The 24,380-nt window shown below is 62.3% G+C and overlaps 3 protein-coding genes across 10 annotated transcripts in view; 1 reads left to right on the top strand and 2 right to left on the bottom strand.

The window, feature by feature from the left end:
* TRMT1 (tRNA methyltransferase 1) overlaps nucleotides 1–1,083 on the bottom strand; it is a 7,470-nt gene extending 6,387 nt beyond the window's left edge. The window contains exons 1-3 of one of the 2 annotated variants that reach the window (XM_070625316.1): nucleotides 840–1,083; nucleotides 350–544; nucleotides 207–262 (exon numbers count right to left, since the gene is read on the bottom strand). In XM_070625316.1, the coding sequence (XP_070481417.1) occupies nucleotides 207–262; nucleotides 350–534 (241 nt within the window). In that variant the 5' untranslated portion in view covers nucleotides 535–544; nucleotides 840–1,083. Of the gene's footprint in view, nucleotides 1–206; nucleotides 263–349; nucleotides 634–839 lie in introns of both variants that reach the window. The other variant, XM_070625315.1, reaches the window with a different exon arrangement.
* NACC1 (nucleus accumbens associated 1) lies at nucleotides 950–19,869 on the top strand. 5 transcript variants are annotated; one of them, XR_011541441.1, is made up of 7 exons: nucleotides 2,159–2,293; nucleotides 14,550–15,536; nucleotides 15,616–15,789; nucleotides 16,305–16,410; nucleotides 16,505–16,602; nucleotides 17,190–19,089; nucleotides 19,695–19,869. XR_011541441.1 is itself a non-coding variant. In XM_070625318.1 (6 exons), exons 2-6 carry the CDS (start codon nucleotides 14,558–14,560, stop codon nucleotides 17,447–17,449), a joined length of 1,617 nt encoding a protein of 538 aa, XP_070481419.1. In that variant the 5' UTR covers nucleotides 950–1,090; nucleotides 14,550–14,557; the 3' UTR covers nucleotides 17,450–19,869. The 5 variants fall into 5 exon arrangements, 4 of the variants coding, with proteins under 4 accessions (XP_070481419.1, XP_070481418.1, XP_070481421.1 ...); XM_070625318.1 differs by lacking the exon at nucleotides 2,159–2,293 and adding an exon at nucleotides 950–1,090 and having other exon boundaries at nucleotides 17,190–19,869; XM_070625317.1 differs by lacking the exon at nucleotides 2,159–2,293 and adding an exon at nucleotides 985–1,110 and having other exon boundaries at nucleotides 17,190–19,869.
* On the bottom strand, nucleotides 18,318–24,380 carry STX10 (syntaxin 10). 3 transcript variants are annotated; one of them, XR_011541442.1, is made up of 9 exons: nucleotides 23,840–24,380; nucleotides 23,419–23,588; nucleotides 23,159–23,253; nucleotides 23,022–23,084; nucleotides 22,185–22,292; nucleotides 21,988–22,094; nucleotides 21,801–21,895; nucleotides 20,726–21,005; nucleotides 18,318–19,950 (listed from the first exon to the last, which is right to left on the bottom strand). XR_011541442.1 is itself a non-coding variant. In XM_008543865.2 (8 exons), exons 1-8 carry the CDS (start codon nucleotides 23,872–23,874, stop codon nucleotides 20,914–20,916), a joined length of 765 nt encoding a protein of 254 aa, XP_008542087.1. In that variant the 5' UTR covers nucleotides 23,875–24,380; the 3' UTR covers nucleotides 18,318–20,913. The 3 variants fall into 3 exon arrangements, 2 of the variants coding, with proteins under 2 accessions (XP_008542087.1, XP_008542088.1); XM_008543865.2 differs by having other exon boundaries at nucleotides 18,318–21,005; XM_008543866.2 differs by lacking the exons at nucleotides 18,318–19,950; nucleotides 20,726–21,005 and adding an exon at nucleotides 21,343–21,709.

Here is a 24,380-nt window from a genome sequence, read left to right as displayed (position 1 = left end):
TATGCAAGCTCCCTCTGAGAAACCTCCCACTACAGAAAATGCATGGAAGAAAAAATTCCCCAAAGTCCCTGGGGAAAGGCTGAAGAAGAGCTCAGGGCCTGCTGTGCGGCTGGAGCCCTTCCGGACTTTCAGGCAGAGGGGGCGGGGCAGGAAGAGAGCTCAGTTTGGACCTCCCACGCCCACCAGGAGCCCGGGCCTTCACTCACTCTGGATTCCTTTAGCCCCAAGCTGAATGCGAGCAAACTCGGTGATCACAGCACACCTGCGGGAGACGGAAGGTGAAGCTCACACCCCCTCATCCTCAAGGGCCCACTGCCCTCTGCCAAGCTGACCCTGGACCCCTGCTCACGTCAGGTCCCGGTTGAACTCCTGCACTGGATTGTAGAAGACTTCGTTGGCGCTGGGGAAGGCGATCTTGGCTGTCCCCTCGGTGACCATCGTCTCCTGAGCTTCAGGTGGGCGCTCTTCTCCGCAGGGCCCGGTGCCGTTCTCCATCGCGGCTGAACCGGGCGGCGTTTGGGGCTGCCCGTCCATAAACTGGGCTCTACAGAGAATTCGGGCGGAGCGGAGAGTCAGGCTTAGCCACAGAACGATCCTTGTACGGGACATCCGCGGCGCCTCTGCCCGCTAAGCCTGGTTCGGGGGGCGGGGGAGGGCATAGGGAGAGAATCAGAGAGCTGCGTTCCCGGGCCGGTGGCCTACACGTCAGAGGCTAAGGAGACCCCGTGGGCTGGGTAAACTGACACCACCCTCCGTCTTCAGCGGACCGGCCCAGGAAGCCCTTGAGAGGACTCACCCCCGGTCCGGATCCCTCCCCTCGCCTCCCAAACCCTCCTCACCTTCTCTCGCGGCACCTCCGGGAGAACCGAATTAATCTGGATGCACGTTTCCCGGATTAAGTCTTGGGCGCCGCCATGTTGGCACGGGGGAGATCACGTGACAGGATCTAGCCAATCGATGATGCTGCCTACAATGGGCGGCCGGGATCAAAATGCACGGAAAGCGCTGAACGTGTTGGGCGGGTGGCCTCAAATCACAGCTGCTCTCCTGAGAAGGGTCACGTACTAGCCCCATTTTACGGATGAGGAAGGTGAGGATCGGAAAAGGCCGGTAAGCGGAGAAATCCAACACCTATTGGTCGTCTCCTCCCTGCTATAAACGCATTATTTCAGGGCACCCTGCAGAAATCTCAGGCTCTGAAGTAAGATTTACTGAGTTTGCATTCTGGTCCTATCACATGCTCTTGGCAAGTTACTTAAACTCTCTGGGCCTCACTTACCTGGTAAATGAGAATCCTGGCTTCCTAGGGAGAACAAGGTAAATGGCAGAATGCCTGCAAACAGTGCAAAGCAGCCCTTCTCACATTGCAAACTCTGGGTAGGTTCGAACCGGGGCGGGAGAGAGAGCGTAGCTGTCTGGACCGCCTGGGCTCCGGTCCCAGTTCGCCTTGTTACCTGTTCTTAACCCTCTCTCTGCAAAGTTTCTCTCCTTGCAAAATGGGCAGAACATTTTAACGTTCTTTGTTGAGTTGTGGTGGGTTTTAAACGAGTTCTTGCAGGTTAAACGCTTCCTACGGAATCTGGGATCGCGTAAGCATCATAAAAGCGTTCACTTTTGTTGTCGCTTCTTAAAGCCCTGCTTTGAATCCTGGCACCCGCCACACTTACTTGCTGTGTGATTTCGAGCAGGTCTCCTCATCTCTTTGTGCCTCCCTTTCTAGAAAGTGTGTGTGTGTGTGTAATAATTTCTATCTGAAAATGTTACTGTGAAGTTTAAAGAAGATAGTTCCCACAAAGAGCCTGAAACAGTGCCCGGCACAATAAACAGAAGTCACTATTGTTTCTGTTTCACAGGAAACTAAAGCTCCCGAAAGGCAGAGCGACTTGCCCACGGTCGCGGGACTAGAAGGTGGCGGGGTCGGGATTCGAACCACCCGGCAGAGCCGAGGTGCTGGCGGGGCCCCCGAGGGGCGGGAGGCAGGCGCCGGAGACGGAAGCAGGGGCGCGCTCGGCACTCGGCTGGCCTCGCCTTGGGGGCGGGGCGGGGCCGCGCGCTCCTCCCCGGCCGGGCTGCGGCGGTGGCGCGGCTTGCGCTCGCTCGGCGCTCGGCTGAGGCGGCCTGGCCCACAATGAATGGCCGCCGCGGCTGCCGCTGCTGCTGAGGCGGAGGCCCCGGAGGCCGCGGAGGCGGAGGCCGAGGCCCCGGCGCAGGGGGGCGCGCCCCGGGCCCAGGCCCGGCCCCAGCCGCCGCTGCGGAGCCCGCCGGGAGCCCCCGGAGCGCGGCCACGGCGCAGGTGAGGCGGCCTCGGCCGGCCGGGGCGGCGCGAGGGCGTCGGGGCCGGGCGGGAGGGCCGGGGTCCCCGCGCGGAGCGGGAGCCGCCCGCAGCCTGCGCGCTGCCCGGGCCGGCGAGGGCGGGGAGCCGGCGGCCTCGCGCCCAGCCCAGGCCGGGCCGCGGGCTCGGGGGCGCGGGGCCGGGCCCAGGCCGCTCCCCTCGGCCCGGCCGGGGGCGCGAGGCCGGGCCGGGGCAGCCGCAGGCCGGAGGAGGAGAGCGAGGCGGCGCCCGGGGAGGCGGAGGGGGAGGGGAGGAGCGGGCGGCCGCGGTCCGGCCGGGGGGAGGGGCGCGGCGCGGCCGGAGGGAAGCGGCCCGGAGGGGCGGGGAGGGGCCGGCCGGGCAGGTACGGTGCGGGCGCCGGAGGAGGTGGGCGGGTCGGGTTACAGGCCCGGGGGCGGAGGAGGAGCAGCCCAGGAAGTGGGGCAGGGTGGGTGTGGGCGGAGTCGGGCGGGTGGGGGCGGATGGGCGATCCCGGAGATGTTCGCGGGGGTCACATGAGGTTAGCGCCCGGAGAGCCGTGGGGGAGGGGGAGCCGGATCCAGGGCGGTCGGGGCGGTTGAGGAGCGGCCGTGGGAGCGCTGGGAGTGGGGGCCGGCAGCGCCCTGGGGCTGGGCTGCCGGGGATGTGGGCACAGGTCCCGAGAAACTAGTGTGATTCGAAGGCAGAGCTCGAGCTGTGCCCCGCTTCCCGGCCCGGGCTTAGCTCTGGGCCCAACCTGGGGCTTCCCTCTGTCCCCATCTCTGGGTCCCTGACCGACTCTTTGGGCAAGCCTCTGCCGACTGTCCCAAGGGGCTGGCCCGCCAGCCGGGGGTGTGTGGGCAGCTTGCGAAACCGCCTGGAACTCCTAGCTCCGGCATCTTGTTTACCAAGGTGGGGGGGGGGGGCTTTGTACACTCCCACCCCCGTGTATCTGCAGGAAGACATCCAGCCGCTCTCACCTGAGTATCTTAGGATCCTAGATTCTTTCCCACTTTGTGTGGTCAGAGCCTTGAGGCTCAAGCCTAGGGGATGGGACCTCGCAGCCACCATCTTATACCGTGGTCTCCCAGGCACCTGCTCCCCGGAGGTGTGCAACTGGGAAGTGAGCATATAAAGCTCGGTTTATTGTGTTTTGGGGACTCCTGGTGGGGGGAAGGTAGGTCACCCAGAAGGGGATGGCCTCAGGCATCTGCACCCTGGCCCAGGCCTGTGGGGCTCCTGGCCCCAAGGCTCTGCCTCCGGGGTGCCCTTCCCAGGCCGGCCCCATGCAGAGCTTGCTGGTCCGATGAGCTCATTGATTGCTCACCATCCCCGGCTCAGCTTAGGCCTTCTCCGTGGGACAGACAAGGAAGCTGAGGCTCCAGGGGGTGGCTTGTTCCAGGTCACACGACTAGACAGTGGCAGACTGGCTTGACTGACCCTCAGCACACAACTGCGGTCCTGCAAGCCGGCCTTCGAGGGACGTGGCTGGAACAGCTCCCCACTGGAATTCTCTGCCCAGGCCTTGCCTCCTGCCCATCCCCGGGGGTGGGTCAATACCCTTGTGGACAGACTTGAGTTTTTCTGGTGTCCCAGGGAGCTGGAACAGCAGAAGCTTATTTCTCAGAGACTTGGTGCTATCTTGTCCCCTGTTCCCTTTCTGAGGGCCAAGAGATCAGGGGTTGCAGAACTGTGGGCTGGCTGGGGGGGCCGTGATGAGGATGGGGCCTGGCTCCGGAGCTCTATTTGCCTTGGCTTGCCTGGTGTCTCCTTTCCCCATGTTGGTCCCCAGTCAGACCACCCCAGCTTGCCTTCCTTCTTTAGGCCAGTTGCAAGGTTGTTCTCAGCATGTCCCGGGAATGTTCACTTGGGGTCCTCAGCACATGATGCTGGGTTGAGTGGTGTCAGCCAGATCTGGGCTTCATGATGGGTTATCACCCTCATTGCCTCCCTTCCCACGTCTCCCCATAGTTCCTAGAACTGCCCTCCACCTGGGCCTTGCCCTCCCCTCCCTGGCTGGCCTATTGCTTCTGGGAGGGGTAGAAACTGGGCCAGCCGCCCTGCGTGAAGAGGCCTTCCCCCTGCCTGGTTGGGCTGAGGCTGGCTGCCATGGCACAGACCGGGGCCTCCTGGGTTTCAGGCAGGGCCCTGGGCTGGGCACTGAGGACAGGGTGGCTACCTCTGATCACACAGCTGGAACAGGGGCAGAGACCGGTGGGAGATGGCCAGAGCGTGTGGCTGGCAGAGAAAAGGGCAGTGAGTCGCCGTCTGCTCCTGAGCTGGAGGAGAAGGTGTCCTTTATAGTTGCTCCTCTGTGGGGACTTGGAGTGCACAGACCTGAGCCACCAGAGGAGGCCAAACGGCCGCAGGGGCAGGTGCAACAAGTCAGGGGACCCTTGGGACAGCTGTATGTCACTGGGGTGCCACCTCCCCGCTAGGGACGGGGAGCAGCCTAAAGACTGGATCTAGAACTGCTCTCAGCACCTTCTAGTAAAGGTGGCAAACCTCAGCCAAGCAAATGCTCCAGGGCGTTTCTGATACCCGTGCATGTGTGCAGGAACAGCACAGGACAGCATGAGGGGTGAGTGCGGGGTGATGGCAAGCTTTGGGGGATCAGGGAGGGCCTCCTCCGGGAGAGCTGGGTTCCTGGAGAAGAAGGCAACCTGCGGGGGTCAGAGAGGGGCGAACGCTCTAGGTGGTGGGATGTGCCGCTGAGAGCTTTTATTGAGCACGTGCCAGGCTCCTGTTGAGCGCTCTAAACATCTTGTCTTCGTGTGGGAAGGAGTGAGGGCGATCTTAGTGTGGAGGCAGACTCCCAGTGGTCTTCACAGAAAAATGGCACCCTGTCTTAGGGTCTCCTGCATCCACGGCCTTTCAGACTCGGCCCAGCCTGGCAGTGGGGAGCCCCAGTGGGTTCTTGGGCAGGGCTGCGAGGAGAGCTGAGTCTTTGTCGGCCTTGCAGGACTCCTCATTGGGGTCAGCCTGGAGTCGTGGGGTTCAGAGAGGGGAGGGGGGTGGGCCCAGTGAGGTCTGACCCGGCGTCCCTCAGTGTCACTGCCAGAGCCTGTGATGGAGAAGGGAGCATTGGTCGAGGTGACGGTGTACGTGCCAGCCCCTGCTCCTTCTCTGGGTCCTCCCTGCCCCTCACCTCTGACCCCTTTCCTGGGTGCCAGGCTACTCTGAGCACTTTACATACTTTTAACTCTTTTAAGCCCATGATTACCTAACAGGTGGGGCCTGCCTGTCGTTGTGGAAGAAACTGAGGCACTCCAGTCCTTCCTTCGGCCAGGCCCCAGGGTGACCTGCCTGTCACCCTGCTCCCCTCTTCAGAAGCCTGGGGGGCAGCCCTCTGGTCCCCTGTCTCCTTCCCCAGCCCCGTTGTGACTAGCAGAGCCTGTGGGCCGCTTCCCTGCCTCTGCTCCTGGGTCGTCGTCCCCCCCCCCATCTCCCACGGAGAGCCCTCCGAGCCACAGAGGCTGTGAGGGGCTGGGCCGGTGGCTGTCATGCTGTGTCCAGTGTCTGCTTGTGCTCCTCCATCCCGTCTCTCCGGTGCTGCCTCCTCAGGGAAGGTGTCAGTGTCCCCAGCTCTCCGACCCTCTGTGAGGACGGTGGCTCTGTCCTGAATGGAGCAGAGGGTGGGTGAGGGGGAGCAAACAATTGAGTAGAGTCAGCTTCCACAGTTGACGCGCAGCCAGGAGACCCAGGGCAGAGGTCTTGGCCTTGGTGCCTCGGTGTCCTTATCTGATAAGTGGGACGAGCAGGCGTACCTGCTGAGGCTCTCACCTGGGGGCCATACTTGCGAGAGGGCTGCAGACATTTTCGGTTGTCACGGCGGGGGACCCTGTTGGCCTCTAGCGGGTCTAGGAGCTACGGATGCTGTGCAGCATCGGCTCAGCTACCGGGCTGCCCCACCACAGAAGAATCCGGCCCCGGGGTCCCTGCTGTGGCGTCTGGGTGTGAACAGATGAAGCTGCCAGGGCACGGGGGTTGGGGGAGCCCTCCAGAACTATTTCCTTGTCATCGCCTGAAATGGCGGAAGGTTCTGGAGGTGCTGAGAGGCGTGAGGTGTCTCCGCTCTGCCTGGGAGTTACTGTCCGCGAGGGGCCGGGAACGGACAGAAGGGGGTGCAGTTGATACTCACCACTGGCCTCACTGCGCGCTGACTGCAGGGGGAGCGCTGATCTACCCATGTTACTGGGCGGGTTAATCCCTGTAACAGTCTTGTGAGGCGGTGGCAGCTGTTAGCCCATTTTATAGATGGGAAGACTGATGGAGGGGGCAAGCACCGCTAGAGAGAAATGTTTTCGGGAGCACAGAGAAAGGAAAGTGTCATTCTAAGCAGGAAGCTTTGTAAAAGCTATGTGAGCCTAGGAAAACTACGGTTTCCATTCTCGTGTCCTGCTGAGGCCTTGCCTGGTCTCCAAGCACATCAGTGTCACCTCAGGGCCTTTACATTTGACGTTCCCTCCACAATTTGCTTGGCTGCCACCCCCATGTCGGTCGGGTCTGAAGACACATGGGGACTAGGATATAACTCAGAAGGGTGGGCTTCTGGGCCGAATGGGAGGGGGCTGGGGCTGCTAATGGGTTCTCCTGGAGGCGCTGCAGGCGCCGGCCAGGTTGCTGAGGATGAGGAGTGGGAGGAGGGAGGAAGGAGAGGCGCAGCGAGCCTGCTCACTCCCAGAGGTGGTAGCTGGGGGGAGGCTGGGCGGAGGAAGAAGGCTGGCCGCCCACCCGCGGGGAGCAGAGAGGAGCACCAGCCTGGCCCTCGGGGGCTCCAGAGAGGACACGCCCAGTGAGGATCAGGAGCCCTGGCCTTGGCCTGGCCCCCATTCCTGACTCTGGCCTCGGAGCCCCCATTTTCCCATCCGTGAAGCAGATCTAGTCATGGAGGCTGCTGGCCTCGGAGCAGAGGGACCGTGCAGAGGACAGGCGCAGCCCAGCCACCTGGCCCAGCACGGTTAGGAGCAGCCAGCCCATCAGCGCCTGCTGCTTAGGCAGCAGCCAGGCAGCCTGGGTAGCCTCCTGGGCCTCGTTCGCTCTCCTCATCTGTAAAATGGCGCCAGACCTGTTTCTTCCTTGGAAACCGTTGGGAGGAGTGACTGACCCCTCCGAGCCCTCGCCGGCGCTGGCACCGCAAGGGCAGCATGGGTGCCACTGCTGATCCCGTCACCCACCATGGGCCTGTGGGAGTTTTTCAGGGAGAAAGAAAATGAACTAAATGTGCGTGTACTTTAAAGAAAGTACGGATGCCGACAGGAGGCTCTGCGCAGTCAGCTCCCACTCCCGTCTTCACTAGCCACCGTTGGCCTGAGCCCCTTTCCATTTCAGCCCCTGTGGAGAGCCCCTGTATTTCTGCAGGAAGGCACCCCCAGCAGCCTGGGGTGTGCCCCTTTCCTCCCCCCACTGCCACGCTGACCTCGTGCTGAGCTGAGGGAAGGACTGTGAGGCTGTCTGGGGCTTTTGGTCCTTCTTTTTTTCCTTCTTTTGTTTTTGCTGAGGAAGATTGTTGGTGAGCTAACATCTGTGTTAGCCTTCCTCTATTTTTCGCGTGGGACATCGTCACAGCATGGATTGACGAGCGGTGCTGGGTCTGCACCCAGGACCCGAGCGTGCAAACCCCAGGCCGCTGAAGCAGAGCACACGAACTTAACCACTATGCCACTGGGCTGGTTTTTCTTAAACTTGAAATTGGTTTCTTTTAACTGGCTTCCACGTCAGTGGGCGGCTCACAGCTTCCCTGGAAAGTCAGCAGGAAAGAGAGCCCTGGCGAGGCACAAATCTGTGCCCCTGCCCCCCGCTGGCTTGGCGTTCAAGGCTTCCTTCCCAAAAGCTGGCTGTGTGCGCTCCCAGGGCTCGCCCTGCCACACGAACGCATCTGTTTCCAGCCTCTCACACCCCACCGTGGTCTGGTGGCAGCGTGAGCAGTCGGTGGGAATCTGGGGATCACTCACACTGAGCCCCAGTGGGACCCTGACTGCAGGCCGCCCCCTGGCACAGCTGCCAGAGGAGGGCACCCGTCTGCCCGGCACCTTCCGTGTGCGGGGGTCACCCCTGCCCAGCCTCGGACACCTGTTCTGAGTCCCGCCTTATTTAGTCATATTAGCGTGGAACAAAAAAGGGAGTTAGGTTGGAAGTAATAGAAATAATTTTTCATTTCGCTCACTCTGCAAAGAACTATTGCACACCCATTGTGTGCCTGTCCGGTGCTAGGGGCAGGGGACGCAGCAGCGTGAACCAGGCAGTGGGCACGCCTCCCCGGGGAGCTGACGCAAAGCCAGGGACACCTCTGGTTCGCTAGATGGGGGTAAGCGCCCAGCGGGAGGCGCCGCTGAGCCGTAGGGCTTGGGAGAGGCCCTGTCTTGGGAAATTTGAGATGGAGGACTGGGGACAGTGTGAGGGCTGTGGCGCCTCGGGGACAGCATTCTAGGACATACGGAGCAGGCAGGGTACCGTATGCATTGTGGGCCCCCAGGGGCGATCCTCTGGGCCGGGGGTGAGCACTGGTTTGGAAGGAGTCTGGTGAATCTGAGGGCCTTTCTGGTGAAAGCTATAGCCAGAGCAGGCCTGGCGGGCAGCGGGGACAGGGGCTTGGTTGTGGGCGCGTTGAGTTGGCACCTGGTGCATGTGTGAATCCAGGAGGCCCGAGCCAGGGGCTCTGGGGGTGGGGGGTGAGCAGACGGTGTTTCCAGCCTGTCTTGGCTGGGGCCACCCCACCAGACTAGCCCAGCCATTTATTTTCTGAGTTCTGAAGGCTGGAAGCGCCAGCTCAGGTGCTGGCTTGGTCGGTCCTGGTGAGGTTCCGGTGCTCATGTGCCTCTCCTCGGTGTGCACATGCAGGAGACAGCTCGCTCTCCCTCCGCAGGCCCCAGTCCTTGAGGATCAGCCGCTCTCCCGAGCTCCTGGAGCCGGCGTGCCTCCTGAAGGCCCTCCCTGCACGTGCAAGCTGGGGCTGGGACTGACCCGGGGGAGGCCGGGCCCAGCCAGGCCACCCCAGCCAGCCCTGAGGCCGAGCACGAGCTGGGGACGGCCTTCGCCCTCCTTCACTTTCTGGAAGGGCCACACTTGCTCCTCCCTTGGGACTCGGCATGCCGTCTCTGGGCCTTGAGGGCCGTCCTCCAAGCCTGCACTGCCTCATTAGATCTGGCCACCCCCCCCCCTTGCCCCCCCATTCTCAGCTCTGGTGTCAGCCCTTCTGGGCGAGGTCACAGGCCTCACAGTACATTGGTGTGTGAGGTCCGCCAGACCATGCGCCTGAGGCAGGGCCTTGTGTGCGCTGCGGCCTGGCCCAGGCAGGTGCTCAGCAAATATTTGTTGAGTGACTATTGGGAGGTCATGGAAACCGCATGCTGCGCCCTCATGTTTCACCCAGGGCCAGGGCATTGGCAATGCTGGGACAGTCCCTCAGCCCTGGGTGGCGCTAGGGGCTGCCCCTCCCCTCCAGGGGGCTGGGACCCCAGAAGGTGGGCAGGCTGACATGCCAGGTCATGACAGAGATGATTCCAGTATGGTTCTCGCCCTCGGGGGGTTTACGGTCCCGTGGGTTTAGTGTTTTAAGAGGCACACTAAGGCTGCCAGCGCCGGGAGAGGCAGGCAGAGGTGCGTCTTCTCCAGTCTGTGGGATTCCTGGAGCAGGGGGAGCTGGGTCGAAGGGCAGGGTGCACAGCCTGGGGGCCAGGAGTGCGCTTGAGGCCCCATGGGGTGGGCGTGGGGTGCTCGGCTTGGTGGGGACAGAATCGCTGGGTGGTTTAGAGACCCTGATTCTTGGCTCCATCTCGTCGCTCCCCAGCCAGCAGGTGACACAGGCCGACACCAGCTTTAGGCCCATTTCTTCTGGGAGTCCGTCATGGCTCCCCACTCGGGCTGGTGCCGGTAAGAGGCTCTGCGCAGGGCTGCAGCTGGGGCTCCTTCTGAGCCCGGCTGACTGGGTTGGGGCAGTTGCCGCGGGAGGGAGGGGAGCCCTGGGCTGGATCTCTGGGGTCTCCTGTGGCTTCTCACTATGGTCCCATCCTGGCAGGGCAGCGAGGCCACACAGGGTCTCTGGAACTCACAGACCTGCCATCCCTGTCCCCAGCCCTGGGGGGTGGGGTCCTGTGAACTGATCGATGGAGCTGTGTGCACTCCTTGTCATCCTGCCACCCCCAGCCCCCAAATTGATAATCGGAGACTTCATAGCCCTGGGTGCTGGACTCCGAGGTCAGGGTTCACAAGGCATAGGGGAGTGCAGCCTGAGTGTCACATTGGCTCTTGCCCTCAGGACCCCTCTCCTTGCATCTGTTCCCCCATTGCTGGGTGCTCCCCACACGACCCTCTTGCGCCAACTTCCAGAGGGCGGTCAGGCCCTGAAGTCGGGCTGCCTAGGCTGCAGTGGGGCAGGACCGCACTGTGTCCCTACCCACAAAGGGGGCAGTCCCATTGCCCTTTCGGAGGTGACTCTGAAGGCTTGCAGCAGTGCCTGGCACTCCAGGCACAGCTGGGGGACCCCTCAGAGTGCCCTCTGCAGCCCCAGGAGCATCCGCCCCCGTCCAGCCTCTTCCCCTCCGCCCCCCTCCCCACTCTCCCCCCAGCTGGCGTCATCTAGTCTTGCCTTGGCACTGTCTGCCTGCCTCTCTCCGCACTGTTAATACGTTACAAATACAGGCGCACATCACCAACGACAAGATGCATCGTTTGCCGATGCCATCGCTGTGCGAACATTGCAGTGTGTGCTCGCACAAGCCTGGACGGCATGGCCCTCTACACCCCTAGGTGGCGTGCTGCGCGTCTCATGGGACCACTGGCACGTGGTCTGCCATTGATGGAAACGTCGTTACCCAGCGCGTGACTGTATTTGTCGAGCGTCTGCCTCTGTTCAGAGTCTCTCATCATGAATGAGTGTGGTGAGAATGTCTGCCCTGGTGGAGCCAACAGTCTCCTTGGAGAAGTAATTGTGCACACAACTCTTAGACCGGATGAATGAGTCCTTGTGTTACAGATGGACTGACTGAGGCACAGAGAGGCCAGGAGCTTGCCTGAGGTCACACAGCTAGGGAGTGATGGGGCCTGGCATCAGAACCCAGGTCTGGGAGCTCTGGCTCTGCCACATGCCTGTCCTGCCTTGGTCCCCCTCCTTGCAGTGGGAGCCTTTCAAGCCAGGGTCTAGAGCACCCCTCCAGGGACTAGGGGCCCGCCCGTCCCTTGACTGCCTCTGCCCTGGCCACTTGGGCCCAGGACCTGGAGTGACTTCAGTTTGGCAGCCTGGGGAGGTGGGTCGGGGCTGCCAGGCCCCTGGAAGGGGCTCTCTGGGCTCTGTCCTGTGCCTCCACTTGGTGCTTCAGTTTCCCCTGCCTCATGCAGAGGGCTGGCTCCTGGGAGGTGTGTGCTGCCATCTGACGGGGCTCCCTGTCAGCACCTCCCCTTCTCATTGCCCTAAGTTGCTTTTGGTGGCGGTGACAGTGATTTTCATGGGTGGGGCACAGCTGAGGGAAATCACCAGTTTCAGTGCCCAGACAGATCCAGGTTTGCATCTTGTCCTTGGCATTTACTCACTGTGACCTCGGGACAGTCCTTAACTTCCACGTGGCCTCAGTTTCCCCAGCCGAGAGCTAGGAGTACGAAATCAGCCCCATGGGCATGCTCAGAGGATCAGGGAGCTCATGCTGGTCCCCTTGGCTCGTTGGCAGCCTGGGCGCAGAGGGGCAGGCCCACGTGTCCCTCAGGGGCTGCCCCAGGGCAGCTCAGTGCACATAGACTGAGTGCAGGATCAGGCTGGCCTTATGAGCATCTGTCTCCAGATGGAGAAGAGGTCTGGCTCTCCTTCCAGGAAGGAGTTAGTTCTGGAGCCAGGACTCACCCTGGCCCCGAGGCGCTCCTTTGAGCCATGGGCAGGAGGCTGCTTCTGTTCCTCCAGGCAGCCCTCACAGAATGAACCAGGTCTTCCCAGGGAGGGCCCAACTTCACTGTATCCCCAGGGCTCAGGCCATGGAGGGACTCGCAAGGGCCTCGAGAATGTGGGCAAGACAGGCAGGAGGCCTGAAGGCTGGCCTGTGGTGAGGGCAGGAGAGGTGGGGGCTTGAGTTAGTTCCTGCCCCAAGGCGTGTGTGCTCCACTGCCCTGACACCCTCTAGGATTGCAGGAACTCTGGTAAAGCCACACCAGCCCTCCAGGCTCTTTTGTGACTGCCACAGAGTGCGTACATGCCCCTTCCGCCCAACCAGGTCTTCCTCCCCAGTCGAGATGTGCCGGAATGTGCACTGGTGGTCTGGGCTCCGATGGAGGGGTTGACGCATTCGAGAGGCTCCCCCATGTGCTCTCCACAGGGTTGGGGTGGGCTCCCTGAGCAGATCACAGGCTGTCCCTTAGATTTGTATTTCTTCCCCCTCCCCAAGCCCTTTGGGGTTAATCTGCATAGATAGGTGTGGTATGATTTCACACGTTTTATTTATTTATTTTGAGGAAGATCAGCCCTGAGCTAACTGCTACCAGTCCTCTTCTTTTTTGCTGAGGAAGGCTGGCCCTGAGCTAACATCCGTGCCCATCTTGCTCTACTTTATATGTGGGATGCCTACCACAGCATGGCTTGTCAAACAGTACCACGTCCACACCCGGGATCCGAACCGGTGAATCCCAGGCCGCCGAAGCAGAACGTGCTAACTTAATCGCTGTGCCACCGGGCTGGCCCCTGTTTTATTTATTTTAAAGTGTTATTTACTTTCATAAATAGGTGATGTGTTCACCAGGTTCAAAATTCAAAAGACCCAGAGTGTTCATGGCAGGTCCCCAGTTCTGCTAGAAGAAACCAATCATACGGTCTCCCTCCCTCTCTCCCCCTCTCCCCCTCTCCCCCTCTCCCCACCTCCCCCCCTCCCCCCTCCCTCCCCCTCTCCCCCTCTCCCCCTCTCCCCCTCTCCCCCTCTCCCCCTCTCCCTCTTTCCCTCTCTCCCTCTCTCCCTCTCTCTCCCTCTCTCTCCCTCTCTCTCCCTCTCTCCCCGTCTCTCCCTATCTCCCTGCCTCCCTCCTTCCCTCCTTTCCTCTCTCCCCCTCTCTCCCCTCTCTCTCTCCCCCACGGCTTTATTGAGCTGCACACCCCGCAGAGCCTGTCCACGTCTGCTGTCCAGTTGGGTGGTTTAGTGTGTCCACAGAGCTGTCAACCACCGCACTCAGAACATTTTCTTTACAGCAGGAAGCCCCGCGTCCCTGTGCTCGCACCTCCCCTGGCCCGGCCTGGCCCACCCCGCCCTAGGCAGGTGCTCCTCTGTTTTCTGTCTGTGGATGTGCCTGTTCTGGACATTTCCTAACAGTGGCGTCACACGCTACGTGGCCTTTCATGACTGGCAGCTTACACTGAGCGTAACGTTTCCGAGGTCCGCCCGCGGTACCCCGTTTCAGGGCCTCCTTCCATTTGGTGGCTGAACCGCATCCCACTGCGTGGATGGATCACATCGTGTCCATCCGTTCCTCACCTGATGGATGTTTGGGTCTTTCCCATCTCTTGGCGGTTGTGACTAGTGCTGCTGCACATGTGCGTGGACTGGTTTTTCTGTGTGTTTTCATCTCTCCTGGGTATAATTCCGTGGAGTGGCATTGCTGGGTCGTGTGATAACTCCATGTTTAACCAATGGAGGAACCGCCAGACTGTTTTCCCAGCAGCAGCACTGATTGACGCTCCTACCCGCTGCAGGAGGGTTCCGATTTCTCATCCTCGCCGCTTAGCCCATTCATTTTCACCGGCCCAGTGGGTGTGACGTGGTGTCTCGTGGTTTGAATTTGCATTTCCCTGATGATAAGTGATGTTCTCCTGCAACTTCAGGGTTTCTTGAGTGGTCATTCAGTCATTCGATAAATGGTGATTGAGGGTCCTGTGCTCAGCACTGCGGATGCAGCGTGAGAAACCTGACGGCCCCGGCCTCTTGATGTTTCTCTGCCCGCGCCCTTCAGAGTGACCCTGTGCGTGCAGTGCTTGTCACAGGCAACACTCGCTGTTGTGAACTGAGTTCACAACGTGGGTGCTCTCTTGTGTGAAGTCAGTTTAACATTCAGGCACGTGTGTGGCAGTGTGCCTTTGCCCTCCTGGCTGCAAGGAACAGCATGTGGCCACCATCGCCTGGCGCTGACTTGGCTGATCTGACAGTCTCACAGGGACGAGTCTGGCCGGCCAGGAGTGGGTGGTTCCGTGCGGTCCTCACAGCCAGGGCACATTCCACCAGGCCGATGGCCGTGCTCCCGGTGTCTTGTGCCGCCTGACCCCGGGCCTCCCTCTGTCTCCCTGTCCCCTGTGCAGCTGCCACCATGGCGCAGACCCTGCAGATGGAGATCCCGAACTTTGGCAACAGCATCCTGGAGTGCCTCAACGAGCAGCGGCTGCAGGGCCTGTATTGTGACGTGTCCGTGGTGGTCAAGGGCCACGCCTTCAAGGCCCACCGGGCCGTGCTGGCCGCCAGCAGCTCTTACTTCCGGGACCTGTTCAACAGCAGCCGCAGTGCTGTAGTGGAGCTGCCCGCGGCCGTGCAGCCGCAGTCCTTCCAGCAGATCCTCAGCTTCTGCTACACGGGCCGGCTGAGCATGAACGTGGGCGACCAGTTCCTGCTCATGTACACGGCCGGCTTCCTGCAGATCCAGGAGATCATGGAGAAGGGCACCGAGTTCTTCCTCAAGGTGAGCTCGCCCAGCTGCGACTCCCAAGGCCTGCACGCCGAGGAGGCCCCGTCGTCCGAGCCCCAGAGCCCCGTGGCGCAGACGTCAAGCTGGCCGGCCTGCGGCACCCCGCTGCCCCTGCTGTCGCGAGTCAAGACAGAGCAGCAGGAGTCGGACTCCGTTCAGTGCATGCCCGTAGCCAAGCGGCTGTGGGACAGCGGCCAGAAGGAGGCCGGGGGTGGCAGTGGTGGCGGCAGTGGCAATGGCAGCCGCAAAATGGCCAAGTTCTCCACGCCAGACCTGGCCGCTAACCGGCCCCCCCAGCAGGCCCCGGTGGTGGCGGCAGCACAGCCTGCTGGGGTGGCCATGGCAGGGGCCGCCGGGGCCGGGGCCGGGGCCGGGGCCGGGCAGCCAGCTGGGGGCACGGTGGCCGCAGGGGGCGTGGCAAGTGGGCCCAGCACCTCGGAGCGAACCAGCCCGGGCACCTCGAGCGCCTACACGAGCGACAGCCCTGGCTCCTACCACAACGAGGAGGACGAGGAGGAGGACGCAGGGGACGAGGGCACGGACGAGCAGTACCGGCAGATCTGCAACATGTACACCATGTACAGTATGATGAACGTCGGCCAGACCGGTGAGGCGCCACCCAGCACCCCGCCCCCCTACTCCCCCGCCACCCGGGGCCCTGACACCCGCCACGCTCTCCTCCTCAGCCGAGAAGGTGGAGGCCCTCCCCGAACAGGTGGCCCCCGAGTCCCGGAACCGCATCCGGGTGCGGCAGGATCTGGCGTCTCTGCCGGCCGAGCTCATCAACCAGATCGGCAACCGCTGCCACCCCAAGCTCTACGACGAGGGCGACCCCTCCGAGAAGCTGGAGCTGGTGACAGGTGGGCCGGCTCGCCTCCCTCCCCCGCCCCTCCCCTTGGGCTTCGGGGCCCTCTGGGCCGGTGGCCGTTGACGTGGGGGCCTGCTGCCCACTGGCTGTGTCTTGGGGCATCTGGCACCCCTGGGCGTTGGTTCCCATCAGAGCCTAGCCTCCAGGTCTCTGCCCCGAGGCTGCTCTGAGTGTTGGCACCCGCAGCCCCCGGGGAGGGTAGACTCGCAGCGTCACAGCGGGTTTGAGGGTTAAGCAGCGCAATGGTTTAAGGATTTGGCCCTCAGAGTCCAGGCGCCGGCTGGGCGGGCAGAAGCAGTGGCGCGTGAGCAGGGCCTGGCATGGTGTGGGTCCCCCGGGTCGGGGGCACCATCCCCTCAGTCCTTTCCCAAGCACTGAGGAGGCCACCCTGGGGTGAGGTGTCGAGGCTCTCCAGGGCTCTGAGAAGTGGGTTGGCCCAGGCCAGGGCCCGGCCACGTGGGAAACGTGGCACTCTGGGGCCCCTGGCCACCTTCCGCTCCCCTCCAGGCACCAACGTGTACATCACGAGGGCGCAGCTCATGAACTGCCACGTCAGCGCGGGCACGCGGCACAAGGTCCTGCTGCGGCGCCTCCTGGCCTCCTTCTTTGACCGGTGAGGCCCTTGCCAGGGCCCGGGGGGTGGGAGCAGGCTGGCCCATGCCCTCACTACCACAGGGGCCTGATCTCCCCCCACACCCCCGCCCCAGGAACACGCTGGCCAACAGCTGTGGTACTGGCATCCGCTCTTCCACGAACGACCCCAGACGCAAACCGCTGGATAGTCGCGTGCTCCACGCTGTCAAGTGTGAGTGCCCAGCCTTCTGGGGGTGGGCTGGGGCTGGGCTTAGGGTGGGCAGGTGGTCTTTTTTGCTGGTGTTGGCCTTCATGGATGGGTAGAGTTTGGTGTTAAGAAGGATTCTGAGGTTCAGTCTAGGCTAGGGAAGAGGACTGTGGTTGGTTAGAGATTTCTTCATGGTGGGGGGTGGGGCAGGGCACTGAAAGAAAGCCTGTGTCAGGCATGGGGAGGGGGTCCTCAAACTCAAGGTGGTCACGGAGTGATGAAGTAGCCCCTCCCCAGCCAGTTGTCAGGAGGGAAGTCTAAGTTTTCACAGGGAATCTTCTAGTTCCTGAATTCTAGCAAACAATCCATGTTTTTCAAGACTACTGGGCCATCCCAGCAACTTGCACGTCCCGTGCACACAGCAGAGCTGTCAGGCGTGTGGTTTAGGTGCTGTCTGCGGGACCTCTGTTCTCTCACTTCTGAATGGGGTTTGGGGTGACCTGTGCGAGCGTGTGCTTGAGGGGGTGTTCAGGAGTTGCGTGGCTGCCCCTGTCGGCGGGGCGGAAGGCCAGGGCCCTGCTTGGCCTGACTCGCCTGCTCTGCCCGCACAGACTACTGCCAGAGCTTTGCCCCCAACTTCAAGGAGAGCGAGATGAACGCCATCGCGGCTGACATGTGCACCAACGCCCGCCGCGTCGTGCGGAAGAGCTGGATGCCCAAGCTCAAGCTGCTCACGGCCGAGGGCGACGCCTATACCACCTTCATCAGCGACACGGGCAAGATAGAGCCAGACATGATGGGCGTGGAGCACGGCTTCGAGGCGGCCAGCCATGACAGCGAGGCGGGCCCGTCGGCCGAGGGCCTGCAGTAACCCCGCCGGGTCCTCCCGAGGGGCCTCACACTCCCCCTCCCGTCACACCCGCCCGCCGTCTTGGTCACGAGCTACTGTCTGTCCCTCCCCAGGACCCACGGGGGGGCGCTGCATGCTCCCGGCCCCTCTGCCCTGTCCCACCCCCTGACCTCCATCCGAGCGGGCTGGGCGAGGACGGCCATGGGCGAGCTGGGCGTGGCCTTCTCTTGCACACACTGGTGTGCGGTCGGGAGGTGTTGCCCCCTCCTGAACCCTAGCAATCGGCTCCCCATTCCCCCGGCCAGGACCCCCCAGGCCCTGGGCCGCGCACGGAAGCATTCCTCAGGCTCCGCCCCTCGTGCGGCCCCTGGGACTCGCAGGGGCCCTGGGGTTCTCAGGACCCCCCCGCCACCACCTCCCAGTGCTTCCACGTTTCCAAAAGCGCCTTCCTGTCCCTGCACCTGTGCCCGTGCCGGGGCGGCTGCGAGGGCCGCGGGGACTGCCCTTGCACAGCGGGAGACGGGCGCAGAAACTCCACGCCTCCCCTGCGGTCCCTTCTCCCTCCCGTCCGAGCGCAGCCTCTGGGGCCTGAGAGGGGCAGTCCCGAGTGAGGGGGCCCTTGGGGGCAGACTGGGGGTCTCTGAGGACAGAACGAGGGGCTTCCGGGGGTGGCAGAAGCGTGTGCGTATGTGTGCGCGCGTGCGTGTGTAGAAGTTTTGCTTTTAAACAAATGAAGATCGAGGAGGCAGCAGGACCAGGGTTGGAACCAGGGGAGCCGGCTGGGGGGGGCTGCTGTCCCCCCTCCCTTCCCCGCCCCGCCCCACGGCAGGGCTCCCAGCCCCCACCCCCTGTACATACTTTTTAAAACATTTTTTTAGCTAATGAAATATTGAAGTATAAGATTTCTTTTATTTTTCAAACCAGCAGGACTGTGTCTGCTGTCCCCTCCGGTCCCTGGGGCCGTGGAAGGCAGTACAGGGCAGGGGACCGGGGGCAGGCTGCAAGTGTGCATGTGTGTGGAGTGTGGGTGCGCGTCCCGAGGGGGCTCAGGCCCAGCTACCACCTCCCCCCGCTGCTCCCCCCAGGGCTGCCTTGAAGGGTGTCCCAGGCCTGGGCGCATTGGCTGAGCCCAGCTCTGGGGACGGGGCAGGCCTGCTTCCATCGTTCACAGCTGTCCGCAAAATCTTCTCTAAGCATTCCTCTCTCCTCGCTCAGGCGAGTGGTTTTGTTCTGAGTTGGACTTGTGAACTCGGAGGGTTCTTTTTAGTCCCCGTCCCCACACTGGGTGTCACTTCACATGTTGTGTTTCTGTCTTGAGCCCTGTCCTCACTGCCTCTCGTCTGCTCCCGGCCCCTCTCCAGAGGCAGGGGGATCCCGCCCCCACTGGCCCCCTGCAACCTGGCCGGGAGGCCCCGACCAGCAGCCCCGCCAGCCTGCGGGGGGCCCTCCTGGCATCTGCTTGTGGCGGGGCGGGGCTGGGGGGGGTCCTGGCACTCCGCTAGTCTCCCTCACCGGCGCCTTTCACCCCTGGCAGCCACGTGTGGGGGGTCGACACCCCAGCTAAAGCACAAGCACCTTAGTCACGCCCTTCCTGCCCCCACGTCCTGGTCTCCACACCCTACCCCAGCGTCGATCCCAAAGCACAATATCCTGGTCACTTGGTAAGCCACCCAAGGCCAAGGGGCGGGCTGGGGCCCCGCTAGACCCCAAAAGGAGGCAGGAGTCCCCAGGCGCTGCCCATCCTTCCAGGCCTTAGCAGGGGCCACTCTGGGACTGGGGTCTTGTCCCTCCCCTCCCCCTTGTCCTGGGCAGGCCCCTGCCCAGCCCTCCCTGCCTTGTCCTGGGGGGCAGCTTGCCCTGTCCCCCTCCCCCCTCTTCCAAGCCCCTGCAGCACTGGGCTGGGTGGCAGAGCCCCCTCATTTCAGGGACCCCAGGAGGTGCCCCTGGCTCCGGGACTGTGTGTGGGTCTGGGTGGGTGGGGGGTGGGGAGAGGGGCCAGGCTGGGGTGCAGGGGAGGAAACTCCTCACCAGGAGAGCCAAAGACAGGGTTGTGCCTTACCCCGGGAGCCACCCCGTGCCCCTCCCGCCCTGCCCCTCCCGGGCGGCCTGCTGCTTTCCCTCTGCCTGCCCTGCCCTGCTCTGAGCTGCATGGTCCCCCACCCCGGGCAGCCAGGAAGGAGTACAAATGGAGAATCACTGACCGACGCAGAAAGACTGTGGGGTCCGCCTCCCAGGCCGCCCGCCCACCCGCACCTCTGCCACGCAGGACAGACTGTGCCCTGTCCGCGTGGAGTGCCAACGCCCTCCCCCTGGCCGAGCCCCTCCCTGGGCCCGAACGTGAGATTGCACATTAACTACTGTACGGAGAAGAGCCGCACTGGGAAATGTGAACCTGAGCGTCAGTGATGCTGACAGGAGAATAAACGGACGCCTTTGTAACAGCCGGCCTGCACGCTGCTCACTGGGGCGGGGGGCTCCACACCCACAGGGGCAGCCGGGCCCCGCTCAGGATCAGCCGTGCCCTTTTCAGAGGGAAACAGAGGCTCAGAGCCAGGCAGCTGACAGCTTCCACGTACAGCCTTTGAGGCTGCCCCTGCACACGTGAGCCCAAAATCCCACACAGGTGTCCCATGGAGCCCCTTCAAAACGGGCTCGCCGCCCTTCTGTGCTCTGACCCCAGAACCACATCCCGAACACCCACACCCTGCACCCTCCCGATTCAGCACCACACGTCAGGAAGGGACAGACATGAGACCGTGAGTCCCAGCTCAGCCAGTGATGGCTGAGATACCTGAAATGGGGGTGGGGTCCCCAGGGGGTGAGAAGACAAGAGGGGCCCCTTGATTCAGAGAGATTTCAGCCAGCGTGGGAAGGTTATTTAGCCTTCTCAGGGGTCCTGTCGTCAAGTCAAAAAAATCTCTGCTGGGAGGTGGGCAGTGAGGTGTCACCTCCACCCCAACCAGGTGTGTCCCCCTGGGGTGACGGGGAAGGCCCAGCCGTCCATGGGGAGGGTGCGGAGTGACAGCTCAGACCTGCGGGTGGCTTGGGCTTCATCCGCCACAAAGGGTTTTGGGGAGCCAACATCGCCAACAAACCCCACAGGTGATTGAACCAAAGTGGCCTCAAGTAACAGGAAGTCTGTCTGAACAAATGTGGGCAACCCCGGGGAAGGGGAACCTCCATCGGACTCCCAGAAGCAGCCTTTAACCCCGGAGACTCAGAGCCGAGTGCGGGTGGGCTCAGGAGGACCCAACCCCTAGCACTGGTGGGTGCGTTAAAAAAGGGATCTGTACGTACTTGGTTCTTCCTAAGATTTGACGAGTGGCCCCATGGAATGACATCTTTGTCACATACAGCCCTTGACAACATGTAAACGAGCCAGTGAGATGTGTGGTTCTGATGTCTGCTTCCAGAACGTGGACGATGGGAGCCTCGAGGTCGGCAGTGAGGTGCACGGTGCCTACGAGTCTCCTGGCCCCTCGGAGTCACTTCATGCTCAGAGGTTCCAGGGCAAGGCCGTTCCACTGACCAATGCTGCCTTGTTGGAGTGACACGTCACAGAGGCACAGAGATGACCCTGTGCGCAGTGGAGCCAGTGTTACTCAGGGCCTCAGAAGCAACCGCTCGGCTCCGTGGCTAAGGGACTTACCTCCCTAAAGGCACAGAGCATGCAGGAGACTTTTAGGCTGAACTTCAAAAGCTCAAGGAAGAATCAGAGTTTGGAATTTTCAACAGTAATAAAATTATCCATCATGAAAAGCAAGAAATAAACTGGAATGGTCTTCTGCACCAAATATCAACCACTGAAATCCCTAAGGTACACACGTGCACACACACCCCCCCCCCCGGGGCCCCCGTGTGTGCAAGCAGGGGCAGCCACAAGTGTCGACAACACACTGGATGATACAAACATGTACAAAAAAGGCTGGGATTTTATTTCCAAGTTGGCACATGTACAAGGCACAGAGACAAAGGGCTTTGGGGCACTGGAAGCAGAAATGGGCAGAGGTGCATCGGCGGTCCCCACCCTCTAAGCGCACTTGAGGCAGGACCAGTGGCGGGGGCTCCGCCCGGGGCCCTGAGGGTCCCACTGGCTCTGGATAACAGCCTGGGGACAGCTCCCCAGACAGAACCCCCTCCTCCCAGGGGACAGGGCCCTGCCAGCTCCCCCAGCTAGAGGGACCAGCCCCTGGGGACACCGGGGTCAGAGAGAGAAGAGCAGGACGAGGACCAGGAGAAGCACCCCCAGCAGCACCCCAATGGCACACCACTGCCGGCGGTCTGGGGGTGAGAGAGTCAGAAATCTCAGCGAGACAGGGAGCCACTGGAACCCGCTCCCCCCACCCCTGAGGGCCTCCCCCAAGAGACTCACCACTCGTCATGTGGGATACCGTGGCCATCTTCCTGAGAACCCCATCCATCCGGGACTGGGTGTGGTCCATCTCCTGGGTAAAGGCGTCCAGTAGGCTGCCGGGACCAGGATGGCGTCAGCCCCACGCGGTCCGTGCACACCAGCACGGCGGCCGAGGGCTCCCGGCCCACCCGCGGCCCGGTCTCACAAGCCCTGTTCATCCAGCTCCTCCCCGACGCGACCAGACATGTGTTTCAGAACCCGGATGCTCCCAGACACCATTTCCAGCTGTTGATCCTGTTGGTCCACGATGAGCTGCAAACGGCAGGAGCAGGAACTGCTGTCGGCAGAGCCGCGAGCTGCCCGCCGGCTGCTCCAGCCCAGGGCCCCGCCACCCACACAAACCTGCTGCGCGGCCTGCTGCTCCTCGAGGAAGCGAGAGGTGGCTGAGACCATGCTGGCATCCAGCAGGTCACCGGAGGACTTCTGGGTGGCTGGCCTGCCCGTCAGCAGCTGCGGTGGCACAGAGCACAGGCTCAGGGAGCGATGCCCACTCACAGCAGAGCCAGACATGAGTTTGTGGCAAATCTAGACAGTGCTAGTCAGGAAGCTTCCCCAGACCCAGCCCTGACTGGCAAGGTGACCCCAGGGCCATGTTACTTGACCTCCCTGTGTCTCAATTCCCTCATCTGTAAAATGAGAAGCACTGTCATCTCTATTTCCTGGAGCTAGAATGAGAATTTAATGAATTAATTCGTGGAGACCAATTATTATCATATTAACAGGTATATTTACCAATTTGGACTTTAATCCCCAAGGCCACCTGGACGGCACGTGGGCACTGCTACAGGACTCCAAGCTGATGCAGGCCTCAGCCCCCCACCCTCCCAGGCCCCACGTGGGCTTATGTGGGATGGGGAGAGGCTGGTGTCTCCAACATGCGGACAACAGACACACAACACAGAGGGAAAGGTGTACAGAGGTACGCTCAGAGACCCAGTTCACATGTTCATGTGGGTCAGGCGCGCACCCAGAGAAAAAAATCCATGTATGTCCTGGAAACAGTAAGACACAGAAAAGGAAAGAAACAGGTGTACAAGAACCACCCCCTCCCCCCGGAAACCAGTGTAGACCCGCGGGCAAAGGCAGAAGGGATTATATGCACAGAGAGGGGTCAGGCCTGTACTCAAAGGGGAGGGCCCCCCAGACACTCAGTGAGGATGCTGGGTCGGCACACTTTACCTCTCTATTATTCTTCTCCATGAAGGCTATGGCTGCTGGGCTGACCATATGGTCCTTCATTTCCTAGGGGTGAGGACAGCGTCAGACTAAAGACGCCCCAGCCTCCCCACAGGCACTCCATCGGAGCCTCTCCTCACCTGGACCGCCTCCCGCATCCTCTCCACGAACACCTTTCTCTCCTGCAGGTCTCCGGCTGGGAGCTTGAACTTGCCTGGGTTGGCTTCCACGATGCGTAAGCCGCGAGTCAAGAGTCAAGGCTAGGGCCAGACACAACCCCCTCCTCCGCCTGAAAGCCTTCAACACCTCCCAGGTGTCGGGCCTCCCCCAAGGGCTGGCTCCCAGCGCCCCCTGTCCCCGCAGTGGGCTCTCCCATGCCGCCCTCCGACCCCCAGGATATCGATAGTCTCCTCCAGGTCCTCCAGGTCCCACTCGATGCTGCGCAGGCCGTTCCGCAGCTCATTGGTCGTCCAGTCCAGCTCCTCGCGTCCGACTGCCGCGCCCTCCTGCAGGAGCTCGCACCAGCGCTGGTACAGCCCTCGGGCCGTGTTTACCGCCTTCTGCACCTCGCTGCGGGCGGGGGCACAGCGGGCGCGGCTGGGGGCAGGCGGGCCTCCCGCGCGCCGGCGCGCCCCGAACGAGTGGGGCGCTCAGGAGACCCTCACAGCCCCTGCGAAGCCCTCCCACGCGGCCACCCGGCGATCGCGACCCGCGCACCCCGACAGCCGTGCCCAGACCGCCTGGCATGCTCTGGCCGGCACTCGGGCACTGGCTGGCAGGTGGACCGAGCGCCCTCTGCCCTCCCCATCGCTGTCACTCACCCTCGGACGACAAAAAACGGGTCTTCGAGAGACATGTTACACCAGGGCGGAGGCCGAGCCGCCTCCCCGCTCGGCCTTGCTCGCTGATTCTCCCCCAGAGGTGGAGAATGCGCCGCCACCCCCGCCACCGTCACGTGACCCGTTCCACCATCGAGAGCGGGTCCGCCAGGCGAGAAAGAGAGGCCTAGGAGGCCCCAAGAGCGAACACTTCCGCCTCTTGGCGGCCATCTTGGTTGTGGGCAGCGAAGGCTTCGTCCCGCCCCTTCGGTCCGCCTACTCCGGCAACGTCTTAGTTTTCTGTCCAGCCGGCTTCGGGTGGGAGCTCGGAGTCCCTCGGTTCGAGACCCTGTCCCTCGGATAGTTGCTGCGCAACCTCAGTTTCCTTGCTGGGCAATGTAAATAATAACAGCGTCCTTCAAATCAGGCGAGATATGGCTGGGGAAGGGGCTCATTCGATTCGTAGACCCTCCTAACGGACTGCTGAGCCCGCGCCGGGATCCTGTCCTGGCAGATCGTCCCCGCTCAGGGCCGGGAGCGGCAC

This window comes from Equus przewalskii, chromosome 6, assembly GCF_037783145.1.
Source record: "Equus przewalskii isolate Varuska chromosome 6, EquPr2, whole genome shotgun sequence".
Taxonomy (NCBI): Eukaryota; Metazoa; Chordata; class Mammalia; order Perissodactyla; family Equidae; genus Equus; species Equus przewalskii.
The sequence above is the reverse complement of the archived record's forward strand: the minus strand, read 5'-3'. Positions and strand labels throughout refer to the sequence as shown.